Source organism: Phalacrocorax carbo, chromosome 3 (assembly GCF_963921805.1).
Source record: "Phalacrocorax carbo chromosome 3, bPhaCar2.1, whole genome shotgun sequence".
Taxonomy (NCBI): Eukaryota; Metazoa; Chordata; class Aves; order Suliformes; family Phalacrocoracidae; genus Phalacrocorax; species Phalacrocorax carbo.
Window position 1 is genome coordinate 1,421,448 of NC_087515.1, and position 25,091 is coordinate 1,446,538.

Here is a 25,091-nt window from a genome sequence, read left to right on the forward strand (position 1 = left end):
GCTCCTGCAACTAAAGGTGGGTCTGTAGTATCTAGGGTGTAATGGCCAAAATCAAGAACAATTTGAAAAGGAGAATTAATTTAGCAGTTAAGTGAATTCTTCAGAAGAAATTAGTAGTAGCAGCTGACAAGGAGTAGTTAACATTTGAATTTCATTTGCTAGGATCTAACACCTGACCGAAAACAGAAATCTTATTATGCTACTTCTTGTAAGCTACCCAGGGTGGGGTTTCTCTTCTTAAAATTTGTAACTGACATTCGTAGGGGGTTGTTTCATACATCAATAAATACCGTAAATGGAACAATATGCACGTGAATGTAACTTCTGCATATGAATGTGACTATCTCAAAAAACTTCAGATTGGATTAAAAAAACAAAACAACCACAAAATGTAACACAGTGCTTGTAGACTAAATAACAGAAAGGCTTGTGCTTATCTCCATCAGTCAGGAGGGAGGGGGGGGGAAGTTTCTGTGAGTACATAAGACTTTATTTAAACTTTTGTCTACTGACCCAAATAACAGCCCTGAAAATATTTTGCAATGAAGGGAACATTTTGACAAAACACCAGCTAATCTATTTGTTATCTGTATTTCAGACACACTGCTGAAGCAATCTCGACTACCCTTCTACTATTTGGTATTTGCTGGGTTTTGGCTGTGGAAGAATTTACTGCTTTTAAACATTTATAATTAGCTCTATTTAATTATTTCTACATTACCACTGCCTCAGGAATTCAGCCTTTGCAGGCATTGTAGAACCTTACAGAAACTCAGTCCTGAATTTTTGCAAAGAGATTGCTTGAAAATGCCACCAGTCCTACAGTGTCTGAAACCCTTGCTCTATGAATGTACCAGACTCAGCACATGGCGGCGCAGCACGGGGGGAACCCTCACCCTTTGCCCACCTCAATCCTGTATTCACCCACAAGGTATCAGCTAACCTGATGATCATTAACTCTGCCTACTCCAAGGGACTGCGGATAGTCGGAAGGGGAAGAATTGCCCAGGAAGTGAAAGACCCGAGTGTTCACGGTAAAAAAAATGGTGGTTAGGAAGTTAGAAGCAACCCGAAGTTGTGACTTTTTGTAAGAGCGTAAAGGGATATGCCCAGGAGAAGACATGACTGCTGTATTGTCACCTCTTATGTCCTTCAACTTCTTAGAACTAAATGCTCTTAGAAACCATGATGCCATGGGAAACAATAAACCAAACAAAAAACCATCAAGGTATGATTATAGGTCACTAACCAGCCAAAAAAATGGAAGAAAACACATTCAGGTTATTGACTCGCATAAAGGCTTTGGAGAAAAACTACGGGAATCCATCAATTTCAAGGTACCACCGTTTCACCCGTAATTCTCAACTACTGGTGGGATCCTACAGCATATCTACAGCAACTGAAGCATTTTCCCATCACCTCGTGGCAGCCCACTGCAACCACGTAAAGACAAGCTATATACATCCCAGGTCACGAAGATGCTTTGCTGTCTTGCATGATCAAGAAGGGGACTCAAAGAACATTTCTAAGCAATGCACAGGGGCAGCTAGCCTATCTAGCGATTGAGAAAAGTACTCTGGAGTATGGGAGAAAATAATCTTCCAGACAAGTACTGAAGAGAGGTTTGTTTCACTAAGTAGCATGACGTAGCAGGACTGGAAAGAAAGTTCATAAGAAGCTTTCAAATTTCAAAATGTTAAAAAGTGGGCATAAAAAGATTCCATCTGATTAGAAGATTCTGCTGCGGAAGGCATCATGGAACAACCATCATTCACACTGACAGGCAGTAAAAGAAAGTTCATGGCAGGTAGCGAGCGAGCTTTTAGGACCTACTGCCGCAGACAGCTGTTGACGCAGACAGCAGCAGCCACAGAAAGGGCCAGGACAAATTCACAGAAAACAAGCCCATTAAAGGCATGGCTGTTCCCTCTGACACACTGAATGCAACCGTGGATGCTAGGAAAACAAAAGGGAACTTAGATAGTAAGGAAAACTGCTCACCTGCTATGTCTTAAGTTTAGCTATACTGCAAATGCAGTCATCACTGGTTTTGCTTATGGCCTTCAACATTTACTTGGACACATTTTGAAAAGGCCATTTTAGTGCAAATATAAAACAATAGGAAGCTAATTAAGGCAAAGTTAGCTTTTGAACAAGTAATGGAAATTAATAATAACAAAGGTATGCCCACTACCAAGTGGGCACCAAACGTGAAGTAGAAAGGCAGCTTCAGAACTCATTTTTACGTGATTTTTACAAGGTGCTCACAGAGATCTGCTCATACGCAACCCTCACACTGCCTCGCGAAGGACAACATAACACCAAGCTACTCCCATACTTAAGGACAGATAAAGGATCTTCAGAATATGTATCCCAAGCATAAAATAAATCCTGTCTTCAAACACCAGCGTCCATTACCTCCAGCATTCCCTGACAAATTCTGAAGTACCTCATATAATATCCCAAGAAAGCATTTGTCACCTCTTTTCAGGAGATACTTGATTAATGAAGTGTGCCTAATGAAACCGAAACACAAATATTTATGAAACACCTGCAGCTATTAGAAAAAACAATATTTCATATTTTGACAACGTGTGCTAAACTCACTCTCTCAAGGATGTCTACTCAATTAAAATATCCTCTTAAGTAAAATGCCTACTGAAAATGCTCTTTGGGAAATAAGGTATTTACCAGTTACCAGTTCCTTTGGGAACTGCCGTCAGACATTTACACTCCTGGGATGCATCCAGGACTCAAATAACTTTCTAGGTAAAACAATCGGGCAGAATCTCAGTAATACTATCCTCTGGATTGCATTTCAAAAGTAAGATTAGAGAAGTCCTCTAATCCCCAAGTGCCTAAATTCTTTCCACAACATCCTAGATTTTCCAAGGATTGACCTTCAAGAATGTAAAAAAAAAACAACAAACAAACCAGATAAATACGATTTGAAAAGATAATGGTTGAAAATGTATAATTTCTGGGAAATAATTTCATTACTCTTCAAAGAAAGTTTAAAGGAAGTAACAGGGGAGAAACTACCTTCTGTTCTATAGGCATTTCTTTTCCCATTTAAAATCCGCACTGGAGCTCTACACTAGCAAGTGAGTGCAGAACCCACCCCTTTTAGACATTCACTTCCTAAATTTATTCCACGGACTTGGCTATCGCAAGCAGCTTTGGGAAAGGCTTTCGGTGAAGTGAACCAAGACTACCTCCTTTTCCACTATGAGTAATAAAAGTCAACAAACAGATGTGGTCTGGAAAAAACACAGCTAGCAGATGATTTTCTAGGAAATGGGTCCGAGTCGTAGGTTGCTTTCCCTTTGGCAGATATTTACAGCAAACAGATCACAACAACGATCTAACAAGAGATAATATGAACTTCTATTTTGCAAAGCACAGCTTCTTGCTTACAGAATATCTTGATATGTTTCTGTGATTGCTGGAAATGCCTGACACACAAACCCCAAAACCTTCTGATATGGAAACACAAGGAAGTATAATTTTGTTGTCTTTTTCAAGATTCACTTCACTTCTCACTACCCTACCCCACAAAACAATACACCGCAAAAACAACCTTCACTGAAATAATGCCAACAAGCTGTTGGGGGAACAGTTTACGATGCCTACACAACACATACCTCAGGAGTCAAAGACACAGCCTCTGTGCTGAAGGAACAAACACTGGCAATTTTTAACTTCTGCCATGTGTTATTTTGTTGGAGTCTTCATTTGTATTTGCAAAGGCTGAACTAAATCTGATGTGTCTTTGGATTAACAGAATTAATAGAAGTTAATGCCTGACTTACCACAGCGCAGACCTGCATCGTAAATTTCTGCATCACAGAAAACAGCAAAAGGTTCCTCACCTCTACCCAGAGATCTCAGCTAGCATTACCAAGCCCTTCCTATTTAAAGTCCTTTTGGAAGAGAAACAAAAGCATCTTCATTAAATACCCAGTTTAAATTGCTTAGAGGTGTTTGGCTACCACTGGCCAACCTACTGAAACTCCTTCATAAAGAGCCCTGGATGACTTGAATGATCAAAATAAGTTGCCATACGGTACTACTATTTCCTTGTAACGCATGGGACAGCAAATGCAACCTAGAACACAGGAGATGCAAAATGCAGTAACATCACCTAGATTCCACGAGCTAACCAAAGGGCAGCACGCTGACTGTGATCTTTCCTATCAGCCCCTGCACAAGGACTAGGTGTACACAAAAAAAATGTGCTTCATCTCCAAATCTGAGAGAAAGAACTAAAGTCGCTGATGGATCACTCCCTCTTCCACAATCTCCAGATACTTGGAGCTTGGTGGATATGTGAAAACAATACCATAAACCCTTCCCACTCTCCCAAGTGTATTCCTAGAGCATCTCTAAAATGGATTAGAAAGGCACAACAGCCAAATTATTTTTCAAGGAGAATTAGTCTGGTGAAATCACTGAAAGAGCAGTTATGCAAATAGTTGGTTAGGGAAAACAGAAATTCATACATAAAGTAACTCACCGTTACTCTTGTGTGTACAGTTTGATTTCTAACATTCAAACTCCACTTTAACTTACCTTTCTTGCCCTTAGACCGAGTCATTTTTAAAAACAAAAGCATTCTTTATGTTCAAAGAAGCTCTACAACTCAAGCTCCTTAAGTCCAAGATACAAACCGAGATGCGTTTTTCTCAGTACGCTGGAGATTGTAGCTCTGAAATATTTTAAGAAAACCAAAAGGGTTTTCTCTATGGGACACTTTTTCCAATCTTCCTAACAGAAGTACTTGCCCACCTGCAGATACCACAGGTGCTACAGGAGAATCATACTTCTGTAAGTTTTAAGAACTTACATGAATGAAATCATACAATCAACATGTGAATCTCTATCACCAAACATTATTTTCTGTTAAGTCCACTTTTGGTAGGTTTGTTTCACAGGTGAGGAAAGGTCTCATTTAAAAATAATTACATTTTGTTTTACAATATGATGCTTTTGACTTTATTTATTAACATAAGCCTTAAGGAGAATATAAATATAAATATAAATATAATATAAATATAAATATAAAATATATTTATATAAATATATATAAAAATATATATTTATATTATATAAATATAATAGTTTCTGAAAGCATTACCAAGAGTAGAAAAAGTACATAGTAGCTAAAAAGTAAAGCTGCAAACATCTCCCTTTTGCCTCTTGTACACAAATATTTGCTCTAGAGAAAGGACACAGTAACAAGAATGCAAACTTCACACATGGGCAGAACTCAAACACATTAAGTAATTATTTTTAAGAAGCTATTAATTTCTGGTGAGAACTGAATATTACTGTTCAAAACCAAAATAAAATCTGTTTCTTCCTAAAGTGAGTGCATGGTTAAACCTTAACTTCTTTGTTCTGCGATTAGTTCTAGAAAAGTTATCAGAAAACATCCAGAATGTCCAAAAACTCATATTTTCCTATAGAAGCCGTACATTAACAGCCCTTAATTTACAGGGGCTGATAACGGCATGATACACCTGTTCTGCCGACCTCTGAGTGTCTGTGATGAGGACATATAATGCAGGGGAGAGAGCTTAGACTGATGGGAAACTACCTGAGTGTTTTTGACACCAGTCAAACCTCATTTAGTTGAAAAAGCCTTACACCCCTCCCGGATATTTCTTCGCCTTAATTTTCTTTGGGCATGGCTTCCTTAGCATCCCAAACTAGATTTCTCCCTCAGTCCCTCTATTCTAGCTCCTTATACACTCCTGCTGCTTCAAAGAACCCTCCTGCACATATTTTCCACACCCAGTACATATAGAACATGGTGCTATGCAGCACTTGTGACCACGCAGACGAACATGGCTATCACAGAATCAGAATCCCAGAATGCCAGAACAGTGGGGGTTGGAAGGGACCTCTGGAGATCATCTCGTCCAACTGCCTGCTTGAGCAGGCACAACTATCACTGCTCACCTTTACCTGCTTACTTCTATCCTGCTCACTACCATGCCACGAACCTGCAATACCCTCGCAGGTAAGAGTTTGTTTGTATAACATCATGAAGAGCACAATTACACAGATGCAATTCGATGACATGAAAATTACATGTCTAAAACAAGATCTTAGAGGGCTAAAATTCATTAAATGAATTTGTCCTAGCATGCTGCTACACTGCAGAATTTATTAACGAATAAGGAAAGGAAGTACAAAACTAGACGGCGTTGTTGCAGTTGCCGCAACAAGGCAGTGTCTAACTAGAACCGGCACCGGCTTCTTTGACAATGTAACACAGGTTACTTAACGGCACTCTTCAGCTGCCAGGTAATTTTGACCACACTGCAGATATGAAGTTATTTTAATCTACAGCCAGGCAGTGAAACTGCATCATGAAAAGTTACGGACCTGATTGTTTGGGTTTTCTTAACCTCTGTTTTGCTTTCATCCCCAGGGCTGGCTTTAACAGATACTGTGTTCCCATAAAATGGGGGAAAGAAGTGAGAAAGCCGGCAGCGAGGCATGCCAAAAAATAGCTTCCTGTGGTGGTTCTGGAGGCTAACAGGCAACCTTTGGGAAGCCTACCTTCTTACCCTGCCACCTCAGCATCTCCAGTCTCTGGGGGTTATTACTGTAGAAGAAATTACAGAAATTCACAGGGGCCACCTCCTCCTCCCCAGGAGGATGAGGAGTAACAGCTATGTCAGCCAGCTGCGTTTTTGCCACTCCTGCAATGTTTGCTGGATGGCAAGCAAGCCTTGCTTGCCCACAGGGTGTATTTGACAGTGATTATATCTTCACTTCCTAGTTTCCTAACGTCAAAGCAAGTTTTGAAATCATGCTCGAAAACAATAAATCACTGCAAGGCTGCATTCAGTGACCACAAACAACTTCAATTTAACACGAACACATTCTTTGGTGATTAACTATTATTGGGGAAAAAAAATGTCTAAAGCCAGCTACAAGTAAACATCTTCAAACCACATTATGCACATGTGGACAGAGGGCATTAAAGCACCAGGTAAAATAAAAGAGACGCATCTGAGTCGTCAAGTTTAACTAAAGATGAAGAGAAGCCTTATGGCAAGGGAGGCTGGGGAAGCAGTCAGGCTGGACAATAGCAGCTGCAGATTAGACGAGATCTTTAGCCCTTCTGCTCCACAAATGCTTCCCGGATCTGTAACGCTGTGGTGCTTCACGGAGCTGAGGAGCCACGCGGATCGAGGCAAGACAGGGGCAAAGCCACCTGCAGTATGACATTGACTAAGCAGTAACGGAAAAAATGTACAGCTGAGGTATATAATACAAATTTCAATGTGCTGTTACTCGTCTTGGTTACAACCTGCCACTTGCATTTTCCCCTTTGCTTGCCACCGGCTGTAATTTAGCAGAGCAGGTCTCCATTACGGCGAACCAGACAGACCTGTTAGAGCAGCAGAGTGTAAATCATGCTTGCCAAGGACAGGAGCGCAAAACTAGTACACTGAAAGGGAGCAGGCAATTCTTAAGGTGGCTGGAAGAGGGAACTGGGAAAATAAAAAACAAAGGGGCGGCTGGGTGGAGCCTCCGTTCACCTGGCTAATCTGGACTTAGACCAGGCGCACATAGCTGGTGAAGGAGGGGCTTTGGAAGAACATCACTGTGGCTAGAAATGGGCAGACTCGCATAATCAAACGCTTTGGTGTAAAAAGGGGCCTGATACTTACACTTGCAATGCAACTTGTAAGGCCACACTGGCTACAGAAGCATTACTTGCATCTCTGTGATCTGTGAGTTAGCATCTCAATGCCCAGACCTATCATTAGGTCACTGCTATTTTTACAGCAGATAATGGTATAAGAAATCTCCAAGTCTGGAGATTAAATGACAGTAAAGCAGAGATGGCCAACAGAAAGCATCAGTACCAACCTAACGTTTTAGATTTTAAAAATACATGAACTCTGAGCTATTTCCTAAAGTTCCTGGCAACTGTAAATCTGGCACCAATTTCAAATGCAGAACCAACTGTGGCAAACAAGTCCTTCTCAAGCCTGTAACAGCTCACTATTAGTCAGAAAAGCAAAGTCTACAGAAGTCTGCACGAGGACTGAACTCTTTTATATTTGTGACAGGTCTTTAGTTCTTCTCTTAGGCACGTATATTGGCCTACAGCGTGACGTATAGGTGGACCAATGCCTACAAAATATGAGTTTAAGAGAAACGTGAAGCACCCAGTCCTGCAGACGACAGCAGCAGCAACCACAGGCTATCGCAAATTATCAGGCCTTGCCGACCTCTGGAACGGAGCGATAATTTGCATATTTACACACATTGGCATATTTATTTGCCATAACTGAGTCTGCCTGCACCCTGCCTTGGACTTCCTTCTTACACTATCAGAGAGTACCAACTTTACAAGCAATCCTTAATAAAATCTAACCTTACAGGAAAAACTTTAAAAAGACACCTGTTATCCATGTGTATAGAAAGTCTCAAATACTTCATCAAAGAGAATGCCTCCACAATGAGTTAACTAAAAATATTTAAAGAATGAGAAACCTTCCTCACTTGATCAGGTGACCCATCTATAAGCCTAGAAAACAAAGGCTTTGGATTAAAACAATTTTCCAACTTGTAATATTCAAAGTGCAGACAGGCAATCGTTTTTTACTATTTTCTACTGCTCAAAAACGCTAACAAATTTCTTTATAATCCTACAGACCAGTCCAAAACCAAACTAAATGTTAACTGAAATGCTAGTAATTTATGCTGCACAAATTGATCTGTTAAATGATTTCAGCAGCTTCCTATTATGGGCTGTACCTACAGTAACTAGTCCTACTGAGCTACCAACACAGTAAAAAAAATGGTTGCAAGAAAACACATATTGAAACTAGACATGTTCATTTTAAAATACCAAACTATTATTAGGGTGAGGCTCCAATTCAAGGTAACTCGGCATACGAGCGTTATCAGGTACTTGCAACTTTCCTATAGAATTTACAACCGGCTTTTCAGCTGACTACAACGGAGACTGGACAAAACCAACTCAGTACTAAAAATCGTTCATAAAGCTGAGCTGCCCCTCCCCTTGGCGAGCCAACCATGTTTCCTGCGGACAGGAAAGACCCTGTTTCTCTTCCGGCCTTCCCAGTCACCAGCTGGTAGGGAAATCTTTGTAAGCTTCAGAAAGTTCAACTATTATGTTTTGACAGGATTATATTCGCACACCTAATACAATACAAAGATTGGTATTTGGGGCTTTTTTTTTTTTCCTTTTAACAACACTGTAGGTGTATTAAGACTACACTACACACATCTCAGGTCAGAGGGGAGCAGGAGTTTTGTAAAGTCTTGTTTACAAAAAGCATTATTTAACAGGTAAATGTGTTTATTGTTAGAGCCTTCTGCTCTTCTGAAATTAAAGCGTTATAAAGCAGTGTTTATAAATTAACCTGTATTAAAAGTACATAGACTATTAGGTAGTACTTATTTGTTCTATTTTGTAATTTACCAGTGTAACAACAGGCGTACTGGTGAGAACAGCTCGTTAAGGAACTCTACTTGTCAGCACCGCATGAGTAACTCCACGTTAGAAAAACTATGCTTCCAGCAGAAGAGTGGGTAACTTGGGTTTGTCCTCAAGGAGGACTTTAAAACATGAAGTATTTTCAATCCCTGAAACAGTAAAAAGTCACAGACTTACTAACTCCAGGAACTCTGGAACACTTTGCCTGCTACTGCTGCACAGTTTTAGTAAGTAGTTCTGCCCTATCTTCAGCAGTCCCAGTGGATTACTAGTTTGCTTTCTACACAGCACTGGTTTTGGAACATACAGCATGACACAACTTATGCTATTTCACAATTAAAAGCAGGAAGGTGAAAACAAGCATCAGCAGCTCTGGGGTCTGCCCTGAACCTGTTACTAAATCACGGTGCCATTTTTGGACCATGCAGCCAGCTGGTGCGGCCCTCCACAATTCGTAACACAGAATTAGTGACTCTTTCTCCAGTCACGGAACAGTTACATTCGCTCACAAGCCCTTTTTTTTTTTTTTCCTTCTCTGTTTTTCAGCCCTCTGAAGCAAGTACCAAGCACAGTTGTGGAGCTGTGTGGGGAGGACAGACTGAAGCCCAGCTGTCGAAAACCAGCATTTTTAACTCTTGCAGTTGTGTTACAAATGCTCTGAGTAGATGCAGATTGAAGGACTGGTAGCTGTCACCCTGGCATAGTATTTTTGGAACTAGTTAGGAAGGCCAGGGCTGCCTGGAGAAAGGAGTTGAATTTCCAGCAGCTGCAGGAGAGAAAGGGAGGGAGGAACAGAGGTCCTTTCACCAGGAACAGGACTCTGGTTTTCTGCGCATGGGGATTGAGAGGTGGCAAAGATAACGTCAGCCAGACCTTAATCTGCATAAAAAAAGATCCAGTTAAATGTGTAAGGTGTAATCTGGCCAGAAAATGACGTTAAATATGGATCTTGTGAGAGATTCATGTATGAACAAAAACAACAACAACCAAAAAAAAAAAAAAAAAGAACAACTCAAAGCACCCTTTCCTACCTGACTAGCAGCGCCAGGGCAAGGGAGAAAAAGAACAATGGTGACATTCAACAGACACCCGCTGGAAAGTGCAATTTATGGAAAGAAATGGAAAACAGTCCCCCTTCCCAGCCAGAATAAATAAATGAAGATGTAAAATGCATGCATTCCAAAAAATAAAACCCTGCTCATAATGCACTTCTAATTCAGTGACACCCCCCCTCCCCTCCTTGCATTTCCACCACCACCACCCCAGTCCTCACCCCGGTCTTCCAGCCTGAAGGTGACCTGCCCCCACAAAAACATCGTTAACCCCCTAGGCACATTAACACACAGCATCATCATCATCATCATTATCAGCATCATCATCACCCCACTAGTATCACCATTATGAGAAGCGGAGAGAGAGAAGAATGTTACTCGACCTTTCGTCCCCTGCATGTTGCCTGTCAGAGTCGGGCATGTTTGGGTCAAGAACTGGGTTTGGGGGTTTGGAGAACAGGCTTTCAAAGGCCATTGTGCTGGCTGTGGTGTGGTGAGGAGGAGGAGGGAGGTGGAGGAAGGCAGGACACTGCCGCTGCCCGTGGTGCGGAGGGAGGAGGAGGAGGTGGCGGCGGCGCGCACAGCCGCTCTGGGGGCGGCTCGGTGAGGAGGAGGGTCGGGTCCCTCAGTGAGGAGAGATGATGAAGGTTTCACTCACGGTTACTTAGTGAGACACTAACGGGCACTCAGTGCAGGGCGAGGCTGCACAGGCTGAGCCCGGCCGCCCCGCGCGGGCAGGAGGAGGAGGAGGCAGCAGCGGCGGCGGCTCGGAGGAGCAGGCCCGGGGCACAGGAGAACGAGAGGACACACACACGGGGGAAGGGAGGTGCTGGTGGCCGGAGATGGCTGCCCTAATTCTTCCTTACAAACATGGCGCCCGCTCGAGGCACTCTCACAAAATGGCGGCAGCGGCGGCGGCGCGGCGGCAGCAGCGGCGGAAGGAGAACGGCGGCAGCGGCGGCAGGCAGCGACCCCCCGGCGCTTGCCCCCAGCTCGCTCAGCGGCCGCGGGCCCGCACCGCACCGCGCCGCCGCCACCGCTGCGTCTTCCGCGACCGTCGGGGCCGCGATGGCGTCGCCTCGCGCTGGCCTCCGCCGCCGCCGCCGCCCGCGGACACGCTCCTCCTCCTCCTCCTCCGCCGCCACCGCCCCGCCCCGCCCCACCACCGCCGCCGTTGGCTACCTGCTCCTCGCGTCACCGCACCGCCCGGGCCGCCCATTGGCGGCGGCGCGCCGCCCGTCACGCCGCCGTGACGTCGCGCGAGCGCGGAGGGCCACGCCTTCCCTCAACACCAGCCCCCCACCCCCACCCGACTCCGTCCGACCCGCGCGGGCCGCGTGTGCGCGCGCGCCCCCCAGCGGGGCGGGGCCCCGCCTCGCCGCGTGCGGGCTGGCGTCACGTGCGCGCCCGGCCGGCCGGTAATGGCGGACACCGCCCGTTATGGCGCTTCCGGGGGGCGGCTTCCGCCTCCCTCCCCCATCCGGTCCCCTCGGCACCCCCCACAGCCCCAAGCCCGCCGGCCCCTCCCCAGACTCTTAGTCCCGAGATTAACGTTTCCCGTTAAAACAAGCACACTGCCCCCAGGCTGGCTCTAAGACCCGTTGCCCTCCCACAGTTGAGGCCATCACAGCGTGCTTCCTCAGGCCAGGAAGTGCCTGAAACCAAGGCATTAGAAAAAAATCTGCACATGAGCCAAAATCAGTAATGAAAAGTGTTATTTAGAGAAGGGGTCGTTGCCCACAGTGTGATAAAAACCAGCATTAAGGATGTTAAGAGAAGATAGGCCTTTGTATAGGTGAAAGTTAGGAGGTTAAAGGAAGATACACTTTTGTGAGCATCACTTCAGCCACTGTTATTAAAAACGGGGAATTAAAAACTCATTAAGAAAGCCTTAACAAAACACCGAAGGGCATCACAGAGCAATATGGGTTGGAAGGGCCCTCTGGAGATCGTCTCCTCCACCGCCCCTGCTTGAGCAGGCACCTCCAGAGCAGGGGGCAGGGCATTATTGAAGCCGGCAATGAAAACCACCCCAAACTCGTCACATTTGTGTTGGTAACTCTATTGTAAGGAGCTCAGGTTGATGCAGCGGCTGGGGCAGGCTGGACCCACGCCATCAGCAGCCCTCACTGGATCACAGCCTGCCGCAGGCTGACATTTTCCATGTTCTCTGCTCCGTCAGCCGGTGGTGCAGGTGGCAGCTCCCGCCATCCCTTGCTGTGCATGTTGTTTTGTGTTTCCAGTTAATTTCATCCTCTTCTGCAGTACCGATATCCTGCAGAAAATGAAAATTTCCACTAAATAATGGTGGACCGCATAAGCTTTGCAAAACAGAATCCTGCAGTCAAAGGAGGGGACAGAGAGATAAGGAAGCATTTGTTTTACGATGGTATCCTTGAAGAAGGACTAAAAGACTGATAAAAGGGAGCATCCCACCTCAGAAGACAGCGAAAGCTGGGTGATAAAGCGCAAAGTCAGTCAAAACTGCGGTAACTGGGGGAAAGGTAAAGGCTGCAGGGGGAGATTACGACCACCAACTCAATTCAGGACTGAGAAGACTTGCCCCTCCACTCCTGTAAGGGGCGTGCCTGCCTATTTGCATAGCCAACAAGGCTAATTAAAATATAGGGAACCAATAGCAGATAGAATGATAATTACTAACCAATGAATATTATTTTAGGCAGGTTTTTACTAATCATGTAACAAGGTAAATACCTTGCAGTTTCTTGGTGCGGCGTGCTAGCTTCGTGGAGTTACGACCCAGCACCCGTCTTTGTGCAAATACGAAACGAGACGCCTCCGCTCCGTGTGCATTTTGCCGTATAGCACACCAGGTGAACGAACCCGCCTTTGGGAAAACAGCACCGCCTCTCCAAACTCCGTACCTTCACCACAGGACAGTCTCGTCCAACTCAAACAAATAGCATCAGCTGCAAATGGTGTCACCTCATTGCTCATCATTCCTTCCATAAACTTTATGTGTCTATTTACAACAACACCGGCACCAAGGCGGAGATAACCCACCTGCTAGACCTCCCCATGCTGAGAGCTGGCTGTTTATTCCTCCCCCGGTTCTGCTGACTCTCAGCAGTTCATAGTCCCCAGGAGAAGCTTGTTTGTTGTTCTCTAACCATTTTAATGATATTTCTTTTAACATTGTCTTGTCAGGGACTTTGTCAAAACTTTCTGGAAGAATCCCAAGTAAGTTACATCAACTTATTTTCCTTTACAGGCTAGTCTCCCTGGCTTGAAGGGCTTTTCGGGACATATGACTCTCTTTTTCCAGTGCCAGCAATCCTAGCAAAAAAAAAAAAAAAAAAGAAAAAAGAGAGAACACCCACATCAGATCCCATTCGGGAGGGACTTTTTCCCCTTACACAGAGGTAAAGCACAGCCTCACATCCTCAAGGAAACAGCCATCTCCCCACGATGTCACACACCAGGCTCATACCTGAGCAAGATGAGCAGGACAGGAGATCGCAGCCAAATTCAGCCAAGGGTCTAGAACATCTCACACACCCAAAATCAAGGCAGGCAACCAACCTGAACTGGAAAGCAGCTCTCCTGCAGCATAGGGACTGAAATAGGGCTGCAGGGAGCATGGGAGGGGTGTGGGTGGTGGCCTCAGGGGGGGCTGGTGAGGGCCATTAGAGCTCATTAAGGCTAATTAGTGCCATCAGCATGTGCACAGCTCAGTGTGGTGTGGGGCCTGGGGTGCCTATAGGGCTCCGCACCATGTCCCCAGGCAAAGACCAAAAAAAAAGGAAAAGGGATTTCAAATTCAGAATAAAAGCCTGGTTCTTCTTCCCACAGCATGTGCAGGTGCAAAAATCCCTTTTAAACAAATGAAAATGTGTCACCAAGAGTAGTGTGCGGCTGTTTGTTTAAATATCCCCCCCGCGTGTGTTTGCGTTGCCAGGCAAAAAGGTAGGCTTGTGAGAAGCTCCTGAATGGCTCTTTTTTTTTTTTCCTCTTTTCAAAGTATAACTAAATTTGGCAATAGCAGCTAAACAAAATCCCCAGTATGCGCTGTCAGATATCACAAATATACTGGGATCTGGGGTATGGTGTGGAGAGCGTAACAACGTACCTAGCAACCATAACAAATAAAAATGCCGTGGTTCAGCTCTTCATTAAAGCCCGTAACAGGATTAATAAGCATTTTGGCATGTGTGCTCGTGCTTTCACTTCGGCAAGGATTCGAACCGCGCGATGAATCCGTGGGGTGGGAGGAGACGTGGCAGCGCTGATGGACGTGCACCAGGCATGGACTTCTCAGGGATGCTAGCTAGGTAATAAAATTCAGATTTTTTTAACCTGCAGCTGAAAATAACATGACGTTCTCTTGTGTATTAAAGAGTTAATGATCATTCTTTTGAGTGCAGGGATGGAGACGCACAGGGGCGCTCAGGATTTCAGATGCTCAGCGTGGCAAGGCCCATCAGGAATGCATTCTGGAAGGAGGATGATGAGTAGGAGGAGGAAACGGGGCATGAAGCCATGGTGGCCTCCTCTTGCCCCTGCCCTGAGGCTGGAGCTCGCCTCCCCGCACAGGGTGAAGAGGAGGGGGAGCGCTTTCCCACCTCGGAAGTCCAAAGGCGCTGTATTTATCTCCTGGCACCTTGGCTGCGTAGCCTTCCTCCAAGGCCACCTCCGCGTGAGGTCTCCAGCGTTTGCATCCTCAATTCCCAGCCATTTTGGGGTGAGAGACTGTGGCTTTGGGGCTCAGGCATGGTGGCCAAGCCCTCCTGGGGTGCACAGAGCACGTCTGGAGTCAGCTGCGCCGGGGACTGCCTGCCTTCAGGCCCTGGAAGAGGAGCAGACGCAAACTGGCTATTTTTTGAGCTCCAAAATATTATTATCCCAAAGAGAAGTTGTATTTACCAGGGCCAGAAGAGCCTCTATTGCACATTCCAGCCTTAGGAAGTTTGTGAGATGCCGGAGCGGCCGCTCTGGGAGGGGAAAAATAAAATATCCTTTAGTCAGCTCAAACGCTGGCCAGAGGTTTGCAGCCCAGTCCAGACACTGGAGAGCCGACCTTAAACATTTCTAAGGCTGAAAGGCAGATCTGCAGCCAGCTAATGCTGGGAGAGACGGCTGAGCTTCCCAGCTCCAGTCCTGGCCCTCGAGGCGGGCGAGAAGCGGCTGGGAGGACAGGCATGGCTTCCAAGCCCCGGCGGCGTGCCAGCCCGACCCGGAGAGGGGAAACCAGTTCACCCTGGCTTCGGGAATTAGGAAAATGTTGTCAGTGCAGGGTTTTGCTCTGAGGAAAAGCCTCCAGTGCAAAGCTCCAAACGCCAGTCTCCAGCCTTGTTAGCCGGTTAAAGCATCAGACGGAAACTATTCTGCCCCATCAAGAACTTGTCCTCTTACAGGCTCCTGCTTTTTGGCCCCCAGAGCCCGGCAAGTCGGGGTCAGGGGGGAAAGTGCCATCAGCGCAGGGGTGATGAAACACATCATTCACCCCATCAGAGGTACCGCATCTAGGATTGGGTGATGGAGACAGCTGGAGCTGCTCCTGGCACGTCCCTGGCCTCCTCTTCTGCATCTCGTGGAGGAGCACATCCCCACACGCAGGGATTTCTTTACCATCCCTAAAACGCTGTAGCAGCGTGTTGCAGAACCATGTCCAGCCACGCTGGGCAGTTGTGGCTGGGCAGACCCTGAGCCAGCAAACCACGGGCTCTGGGCTGCCCGCTCCGTAGCCTTCTTTCTCATAATTGTGTTTTCTTTCCCCAAAGCTGTCCATCCATCCCTCTCATTTCAGCTCAGCTCTTTTCCTGTTATGGCTTTTGCCTTCCAGCAGCGGTTTTCGGTGGCGTACGAGGACACAGCCAGCTGCCTCCGCAGAGCTGCTCTCTTATCTAAGGCGATAATTTAAAACACACGCCGGGCTGCGTTCACGGGGATAACTGCTCCCTTTCCTGGACGAAAGGCGACTTGGCTGGGCTCCGGGTAGCTCCGCGGAAAACCTCATCGCCTGCTGCTCAGGGGCATCCCGGGATGCAGGCGCACGGCGGAGAGGTCCAGCGGCGCGTCCTGCCCGTTCCCTGTCCCTCCTCTGACAACGCCCGGCATCGTCCTCCGCTCGCTGCGCACTGAGCTGGCCCGTGCAGGATTTCACCCCGGCATCCCCGCGGGGGAAGGTGAGGGTGGGTTTCCCCAGGCGTACCCCCACCGACCAAATTTTCTCCACGTGTTTTTTCTTCGCCCCATATCCTGGGACCCTTTGAGTCGCCTGTGGCCGAGTCCCGTACGTCTGTAGGTGCGCCTGCCTCTACCTCTGCTCTTACGCCACGGAGCTTTAAAGGACATCTTCTCCTGGCAGGCTTCATCTGCCCCCGTGCACGCTGAGGAGATAAAACTGAGCACATCGCCTGCCGTCCATGTTGCAACCCAATTTCTCTTGCAGCACAACCTCCCGCGGGGCCTTCCACTGCCGGGTCCAAAAAGTCTTCTCCCTCGCTGTGCTGAGGCCAGTTGCGTGGTGACGGCCTCCCTCGCCACCCCAGGATTAACGGGGTGTCCTCAGCAGGGCAGGGAGGTCCTCCTGCCTCGGGAGAGGACATCTCAGCCCCCTTTGAGGGAGGCAGCACTGAGCCACCCCACCAGCCGCTCCTTTCTCCTCTCCTGGGGGTCCTCCCGGGGGTCATTCCCTGCAGATCACCAGCACCCCCATCTAAAGGTGGGAACCCCCAGGTCTGCTGCTCTGCAGGCACCTGCACTCCCGCTGGAGCCAGGCCACCCCTCTCCACCACCACCCGCTTCTGAAAGCAGCTATGCTTTTCAGAAAAGCATTTTCTTTTAATTTTTTGTTGTTGTTGTTTTTAAGCACTCGGCCGGAGGAGCGAGCCTGTTAGGTTTTAATTTCCCTCCCCCAGCACAACCCTGGGATGCGTTTCCCGGAGCGCCCGCCAACCCAAACATCCTCCATCCGCCGTGCCCAGGCGCTGGCAGCCCCGTGCCGACAGCAGCGAGGAGCAGGCACTGAATATCCCTCCTTGTTCTGCAGGGAGAGGTCCTGCCCCCCTTCCGAGCTCCCACGGAAAAGCCGTATCCCCCCCAAAAAATCCAGGAGCTCAGTTCCCCAAAGGCTGCAGTGCTGATCGGTCTTGTTGGGAAGCCTCTTCCCCTAGGGCAAGGAGTGGGAAGGATTTTAGTGGGTGCAGCTCAGCGCACGCACCATGGCCCCTGAGGGGACTCTGCCCTGCTGCCTTTTTTGGGGGGGCAGCAGGAGGCTCCTCTTCCTTGAGGCCTCCGGAGGATGCTCAGGGGAAGGATGCTCAGGGATAAGCCATCCTGCCACCAACCAGTCCCTTCCAAGCAACATAAGGCAGAAAAATAAAAATAAGGGAGGCAGGTTCTTGCCCCACGGACCCCGAGCCCCCCACCCCAGCCAGCTCCGGGTGAGCATCGCCCCCCCAGCCGCACACGCATCGGGTACTCCGCTCAGCACCTGCTCAGAGGCTAAATCATCGTTTAATGGTACTAAAACCAGCATAATGAAGAAACATGCATAACGTCGAGGTTTTGTGGTTAACATGCACAAGCGCTGCACCGAGGAACAGGTACCGAGGGGGAAGGGACGGCCGGGGAGGTGTCCCCCTCCTCGGGCACGCGTTACAGCCGAACCCCAGCTATTCCTGGCACTGCTTACGCGCAGCGGGGCGGGGGCTGCCGCTGATTGAAAATGGAAATATTCACACCTCGAGCTCCCTCGACGCGAGCACCAAGCGCAGCCGAAGCCCTCCCCGAGGTCACGGCGTGGCTCTGGGGGGGGGATGCATGTGCACAACCCAGTTCGGGAGGTGTAAGGAGCTGCTGCCCATGGGCTGAAGCACGGCACGGCCCCAGCCCATCGCCAGCGCTCATCTGCAGAGCCCTGGGACGACTCCTTCGCCCAGCAGCACCGTCGCTCTTGCCAAGGAGGGCGCTGAGAGCCAGCCAGGGCTCATAGGGATGGATATTCAGGGATTTTTCCGAGCCCAGTCAATCCCAGGGGATTAAGATGCCAAACCAGCCCACTCCCCACAGGCTACTGTGGGTTTTTGTGGCACCCCAAGGGGAGCAGAGGCATATTTTTACAGGGCTGGGGTCAGCACAAGCAAGCCTGGGCCACTGGGAGGAGAGCAGTGGCTGCTCTGAGCCTCCCTCCTCCTGCATGCACCAGCTTAACTTCTTTCCTAAGTAAAAAAAAAAAAAAGAATTAAAAAGGAAATAAGAGCTGTGGTTTCTATCCACTGTTTTCTGTGCTGTGGGGGTGCCGATGCGGGGCATCGTCCTTCCAGAGCCTCGGGTGAGGGCGATGCTCTGCTCCCGTGCCCCGGTGAGCAGGTAACCCCTGCACCTGGTTTCTTTTGCACCGCATTTGCTCTTTCTATTCCCGACGTAGGTGGGTGCAAAAGCCGCCTGGGCAGAATAACCTTAGCGCAGAGGGGAGGACGGTTGGCTGCAGAGGGGCTGCGCTGTGGGATGTCACCTGGAGCTCCCGTTACACGCCTGCCTCCAGGGCTAGTGCTTTTGGGTGGCGGATGCTGAGCAGGGACCGTCGCCGTCAGGGAAGCCGCCCCGGTTGCCGCCGCCGCCCCTAAAACTCGTAGGCAGAGACGAAGACGGTGATTTTGGACACGTGCTTGGCTTGGAAGACACGGTCGAGGTACTCGGACATGTCCACGTCCACCTGGATGGTCTGGGGCCCCTTGAGGCTCTGCACCAGGATGAGCTCCCCGGTCTGCCGGTCGGAGCGCTGCATCACGAAGTAACCGCGGTTGTTGCCGCCCACGATGCCGAAGCGCAGGCTGTCGGGTCCCGGCCGGCCGGGCGCCGCTGCCGTGGCCATGCGGAAGAGCGGGGTGGGAGTCAGCAGGTTGGACGGCAGGGGAAGGTAGTGGAAGGAGATGGTTTTGGGTGCTTGGTGGCACGACCGGCTCTCCATCGGGCAGGGGTTGCGCTCGCACTGGCTGCAAAGGCAAAAGAGGGGGGGAGGTTTTCAGGGAACCCCAGGGTCTGTCTCCCCCACCTCAGTGGCACCGGATGCACGTGGATGCTATGCCTGTGGTTTTGGCACCCAGCACCCACAAAAACCAAAGCAGGGACAGGTTTTGCACCCCGTCGCACTTACAAGGGTGATGTTTTGACGTAGGTGACGTTGCCGGCGGGCTGGGGGCACCGGGGGCTGACGCACTGGAAGCCCCCCCCCGTGTTGATGCAGGTGGTCCCCCTCGTGCAGTTATCCTGGGACAGGGCGCACTCGTCGATGTCTGCAAAAGAGCAGGTCAAGCTCACCAGAGACCTCAAACTGACCCCATTGAGGGGTTCCTTTTGGTGGAAAATAGGCAAAAGCACCCTGAAATGGTGATCAAAAAAGTATGAGAGTATGGCTGAAAACACCTACATCACCTAAAATCCCATTCTGCGCCTGCTCTCCTCTCCCTGGGCCAGCAAGTGTTAATGGCAGCACTCTCACAGCAGGAAGGCAACTTATTTTCCTAACTTTCTGATAAGTTGTTTGAAAACACCATCTCTTCCTATTTATTAAACACCTATGTACCCACTAAGATACTTGGCAATAAAATCAGGAGCTTTGAATGGGGATGTTTGCTGGGAGCATTAGCGAGATGGTGTTGAAACAGGAGGGGAGAAAAGGAGAAAGCGTGAGCTTTTTCACCACCAGCTACGTTAATCGACACTTTATAACACAAAAAAAATCCCTGTTTTTCAGGAGAAGACTTTCATACGAGCAGTTCTGGCGCGCACCACCCCTACCTGCTGCCGCTTTGCTCTCAACCCCCACCCCAGCTCCCCTGTTTTAGGAGAAGCTGCTGGCCTCCGAGCTGACCCCTCATCGTCTAATTCTTGCTTTTTAACGCTATTTGTGCTTCTTCTGGGGACATCCCGTCCACAAGGGACAGCTCCACCACCACAGCGGGGCTCCCGTAACCCCAAAGCCTCGCACGTGTTGGCCAGCGCCTGAACCTCCATCATTCTCCTCCCCTCCCCACCCGGCCTGGGGACCATGTCCCCGCTCAAAACCCACCGAGACTTTTGCACGTGGAAATGCTTGCAAACAAGGAGGAAAAAAGGGAAAAAATTTAAAAAGCAGTCATGCAAGTTGGGAAAAGCGGTAAACCGGTGGGTTTCCAGCTCCCCCTCACCTTCGCAGCTCTTGCCGTCGCCCAGGAGGATGTACCCGGCGGGGCAGGCGCAGCGGTAGGAGCCGGGGAGGTTGATGCAGGCGTGGGCGCAGAGCCGGGGACCCCCCTCCCGCTTGTACACCTCGCACTCGTTGAGGTCTGCGGAGAGACGAGGGGAGCGGGTGCAGGGCCGAGACCCCGCCGCCCCCCGCACCGCGCCCCCCCGGCCGCGGCTCACCCTGGCAGAGGCCGTTGGCGGCCGTGCCGCTCATGTGGAAGCCGGGCTCGCAGCTGCAGTGCTGGGTCCGGTCGATCTGGGCGCAGCGGGGCTGGCGGCTGAAGGCCGGGTCATCCGTGACGCTCCAGGCGGGAGGAGCTGGGGGAACACCGCGGGATGGGGTTTGAAATGAGGTGGGGTGCCGAAATACGCCTGGAGGGTGGTGGGTCACCCGCCCCGGCCGGGGGTCACCCACCCGTCTGCGCCTGGTACTGGCAGGCGGCCCCAGTCCATTGCTGGGGGCAGAGGCACTTGTACTGGTTCAGCCCCTCCAGGCACGTCCCGCCGTTCTGGCAGGGGCTGCTCGAGCACTCGCTGATCTCTGGAAAAAAACAAAGAAACAAACAAAAAAAGCAGCCCCGTTTCATTTTATTTTATTTTGGGAAGCAAGCCACAGGAGCGCCGCACGCACCGGGCCGCTTTGGTGCCCCATGGCACGGCATAACCGTTTATTTTGCTGAACTCAGACACGGGTTGTTTCCGATGCTGCGGCGCTGCCCTGGTGCAAAGGTTTGCTACGACGCAGGGAGCTGTTGTAGCACTGATGCCTTTTCCCCTCATCTCTGCTGCCGAGCTGCAGGTGAGGCTCCAGCTGTGATTTCCAGCTTTCCTTGAGGATGAGAACCCCCAAAATCACCGGCCACGGGAGCTGCAGCATCCAAGGGATGTTGGCTAACTGGGACTCAGGGACAGCTGCAATACCTCCCTGTTTGTTGAACCCCAATAATCCCTCACGTTTAAATAAACCCAGATTGCATCTCACTCTGGCAAAACGAAGGGCATGAAGCAGCCCCACGAGCGCGGCCCGGCAGCCCTGCGTAGGCGTCCCGGAGCAGTACCTGCGCAGCGCGGCTCCTGCCCGGTCCAGCTGCCGTTGGCCTGGCACGTCCGCGTGCTGGAGCCCAGGAGCTGGAAGCCCGGGTCGCAGGTGAAGTGAACCTCGTGCTCCACCAAATACTTGGTGCCAAACTTCCTCCCGTCCGCGGGGGCTTGCAGGGCAGGGCAGGAGGCTGCAAGAGCACCGCGGGGAGGGGGTCAGTCTTCAGGCACGTGCTTTGGGGGAGCACTGATTTATCTTTGCTGTCCCCAACTCTACCACGGTGCACCCAGTTCCACCAAGACCCCCTCTTTAACTGTTATTTTCCTCGAATATTGGCTTGCTGAGGTTGACCAGTAACATTCAGCCCCACAGTGGGGCCGAGCATCGCTGGCAAGGGGTTTGGTGGCATGTTTGCCACCCACCTCATGCTCCCAGCACAGGACTGTGGCTTTTTTGCTGGAAACACAGTTTTCCAGCCCGCTCACCTTCAGTGCTTTGCCAGGAGCTCTCTGCTTTGCAGCTAAAGGCTTTTGAGCCTCCCCACATCTTACCAGGCTGGAGAAGTGCTCAAATTCACAGTCACAAATTGCCAACATGGGAGCAGGTATCTCCATCTGGGGAGATGCCCAAACCTCCACCCGTCACAGCCCTGAGCACCCTGACCTGCCCACCCCAGCATCCTCTGAGGCCATAAAAGCAACCGGTGGGACCCAGGGAGGACTCACCGGCCGGCGGCTCGGGGGCGGCTTTGGCCAGGGAGGCGTGCAGGGTGCTCAGCCGGCTCTTCATCACACGGACGCCCTCGGCAAAGTGCGTCTCCTGCCCCTTCAGCAGCTGCTGCATCTGCCGGATGACGGCCAGGAGCTGCTGCCGGCTGAGGCAGCTCTGTGGGGACGGGGCGGCCGCTCAGCCGGGGGGGACATCGCTCCGGTCCCCGTGCTGCCACGCCACCCGGGACCCAACCTGCTGCAGGCAGCCTGTCCCGGCTGCGGGGGGATGCTCGTGCAGGAGCTCTGCAGCACCAAAGGTCCTCTGAGATACCTGATGTTATATTTTTTCCCCCCATTTACCCAGGTGCAGGAGGTTTTTGCAGCCTGTGCAAGAAGTCCTTCGCTCAGGCATGCTCTCCTACATCTAAATGGGTAACGCAGCGCTACAAAGCAGGGCTGTAATCACTTTGTTAGCCCTGGGAGGGATGCCATAACTCATGTTTCATCCTGCTGGAGCTAGAGCCCTGTCCCACTTCCACATTACAAAATAAGAGGAAAACAGCTGTCTTGTGAGTTCTGCTGGGGCCAGGAACACTGGTGGGACTCCTGCCTGCAAACCAATCGCCACCACGGGACTGACTCATGCAGGAGACGGGCATGGTTATTATAGGTTTCCTGCGGAATTGACTTAAAACCGAAGAAAAAGAGCAAAGGCTGAGCAAAGCCAAGCCGGTTTTAGAGCTCAGAGGTTCGCGGAGCGTGTGGGGGAGAGAGCGCACGGGGTCTGGTCTGGGCGGCCTGAGGCTGGGGGCAAACGGGCCCCGGGGAGGTGAGCAGAGCTGCTGGGCACAGGCCTGCCAGGCACAAGGGATTTCTTCCCCCACAACCACACTGCGCCAGGGTGAAGTTATCCTCCTTTCCCAATAGCTGCTGGGGGTTTACAAAGAAGATATACAAGCCAGCCCAAGGGGCGTGCTGTCCTCTGCTTCCCTTGGTGCAGTTTCGGGGGGTCATGGGCTGCCGGTGGGGATGAGCCGGTCTGTGCCTGCAGCCCTGGGGTGTCCCGCGCCGACGGGGAGGGAGGCAAAAGCAAATAGATGCCTGGCATGTAGCTCGCTTTAATAAACAGCTCTTTGTTAGGGCTGGTTTTAACTTCAAGAGCTCCAGCTCTTCCATGAGCTCCCCGCGGGATGCTGAACTGCAGCGAACCCCGCTCTCCCGTAAAACCGGAGGGATTCTTCGCCCCCGGTGTACGCGGTGGTGCCTGCAGGTGCGGGGTAAGAAGGAGAAAAAGGGGCCTAAGAGAAACCGGGCCGAGTTTAAGCTCCCGAGTTTAAGCCCCGGTTAAGCTCCCCCACCCGGGCTTTGCCCACCTGTTTGCAGAGGCCAGGGCAGGAGCGGGCTGTAGGAGGGGACAGGCAAACCGGCACTGGGGGGGATGAGGCGAAGAGACTTTTCCCCCCAAAACACACCCCGGGAAAGCCTTTCGGAGGGGGGCCCCGCCGCGCCCCGGCCCCTCCCCGGGCCCCCCCCGCTCACCTGGGGCGCCGGCGCTGCCGGGAGCAGCAGCAGCAGGAGCGGGAGCAGGAGCGGGAGGCGGCCCCGCACCCCCGGCATGGTCCGGCGGCCGCCGCGGCTCTCGTCCGCCGAGCAAGGGCTCTCCCGGGCGCCGGCAGCCGCCTCTCCCCGCCCCGGCTACGGGCGAGCTCGCCCTCCCGCGCCGCCCCCGCCCCACGCGTGGCCACGCTCCCCCGTGGAGCGGGACACGGCGCTTCCCCACGTCCGTCCGTCCGTCCGTCCCCTCCTCGACGGGGAGGACGGCGCTTCCCCGCCCCGGGGAGCCGGGTCCCCCCGCCCCGGCGTCGGGCTTTTCCAGGGGGGATGCTGCGGGCACCCCGGCCGCCCCATCCCCTCGGGGCACCCCGCAGCGCTCCGTCCCGCTCCCAGCACCCCCGGGGTGCCGCCCCGCACCCCGCCGGCAGAGCGAGCCCTCAGCACCCCCGCACGGCGCCCTCCTGCCGCGTTCTGCGGGGGTGGGGGGGGGGGGTGCAGAAAAGCTGTTTCTGCCGCTGACGGGATGAGTGTGCAGGAGCCCCCCGCCTGCCCCCCGCTCCGGCTGGGCCGGGACCCCCTTCCGCAGCCCGGCACCCCCTCTACAGCCCTGCATCCCCTTCCCCAGCCCCTGCATCCCCTCTACAGCCCTGCATCCCCTTCCCCAGCGCCTGCATCCCCTCACAGCCCTGCATCCCCTTCCCCAGCCCCTGCATCCCCTTCCCCAGCCCCTGCATCCCCTCTGCAGCCCTGCATCCCCTTCCCCAGCCCGACACCCCCTCTACAGCCCTGCATCCCCTTCCCCAGCCTCTGCATCCCCTCTACAGCCCTGCATCCCCTTCCCCAGCGCCTGCATCCCCTTTCCAGTGTCTGCACCCCCTCTCCAGCCCCTGTACACCCTTCCCCAGCCCGGCACCCCTTCCTCAGTCGCAGCACCCCTTCCGCAGCCTGGCACCCCCTCTCCAGACCTTGTACCCCCTTCCTCATCCTCTGTACCCCTTTCCCCAGCGCCTGCACCCCTTTCCAGCCCCTGCACCACCTACCCCAGCCTGGCA

General features: G+C 51.3%; 2 protein-coding genes and 1 long non-coding RNA gene across 4 annotated transcripts in view; all 3 read right to left on the reverse strand.

The window, feature by feature from the left end:
* The window catches only part of ZC3H6 (zinc finger CCCH-type containing 6), a 28,767-nt gene extending 17,080 nt beyond the window's left edge, over positions 1–11,687 (reverse strand). Inside the window, exon 1 of the mRNA XM_064445535.1 lies at positions 10,929–11,687. Within this exon, the coding sequence (XP_064301605.1) occupies positions 10,929–11,020 (92 nt within the window). The 5' untranslated portion in view covers positions 11,021–11,687. The remainder of the gene's footprint in view (positions 1–10,928) is intronic.
* Positions 11,688–12,245: 558 nt separating this feature from the next.
* On the reverse strand, positions 12,246–14,026 carry LOC135312805 (uncharacterized). The gene is made up of 2 exons (XR_010372423.1): positions 13,261–14,026; positions 12,246–12,820 (listed from the first exon to the last, which is right to left on the reverse strand). It is a non-coding gene; the product is annotated as an uncharacterized LOC135312805 (long non-coding RNA).
* Positions 14,027–18,005: 3,979 nt separating this feature from the next.
* On the reverse strand, positions 18,006–24,283 carry FBLN7 (fibulin 7). Of its 2 annotated transcripts, none has more exons than XM_064445544.1 (8): positions 24,025–24,283; positions 22,501–22,618; positions 21,795–21,965; positions 21,152–21,277; positions 20,917–21,054; positions 20,700–20,837; positions 19,667–19,805; positions 18,006–19,505 (listed from the first exon to the last, which is right to left on the reverse strand). In XM_064445544.1, exons 1-8 carry the CDS (start codon positions 24,100–24,102, stop codon positions 19,133–19,135), a joined length of 1,281 nt encoding a protein of 426 aa, XP_064301614.1. In that variant the 5' UTR covers positions 24,103–24,283; the 3' UTR covers positions 18,006–19,132. The 2 variants fall into 2 exon arrangements, with proteins under 2 accessions (XP_064301614.1, XP_064301613.1); XM_064445543.1 differs by having other exon boundaries at positions 22,501–22,660.
* Between the last annotated feature and the right edge of the window lie 808 nt (positions 24,284–25,091).

Coding starts and splice junctions, on each gene's coding strand:
- FBLN7 (XM_064445543.1), bottom strand. CDS start 24,102: ATGCCGGGGGTGCGGGGCCGCCTCCCGCTCCTGCTCCCGCTCCTGCTG. Junction 22,661..24,024: donor CGGCAGCGCCGGCGCCCCAG/GTGAGCGGGGGG, acceptor CCGTCCCCACAG/AGCTGCCTCAGCCGGCAGCA. Junction 19,806..20,699: donor CGACGGCAAGAGCTGCGAAG/GTGAGGGGGAGC, acceptor GCTCTTTTGCAG/ACATCGACGAGTGCGCCCTG.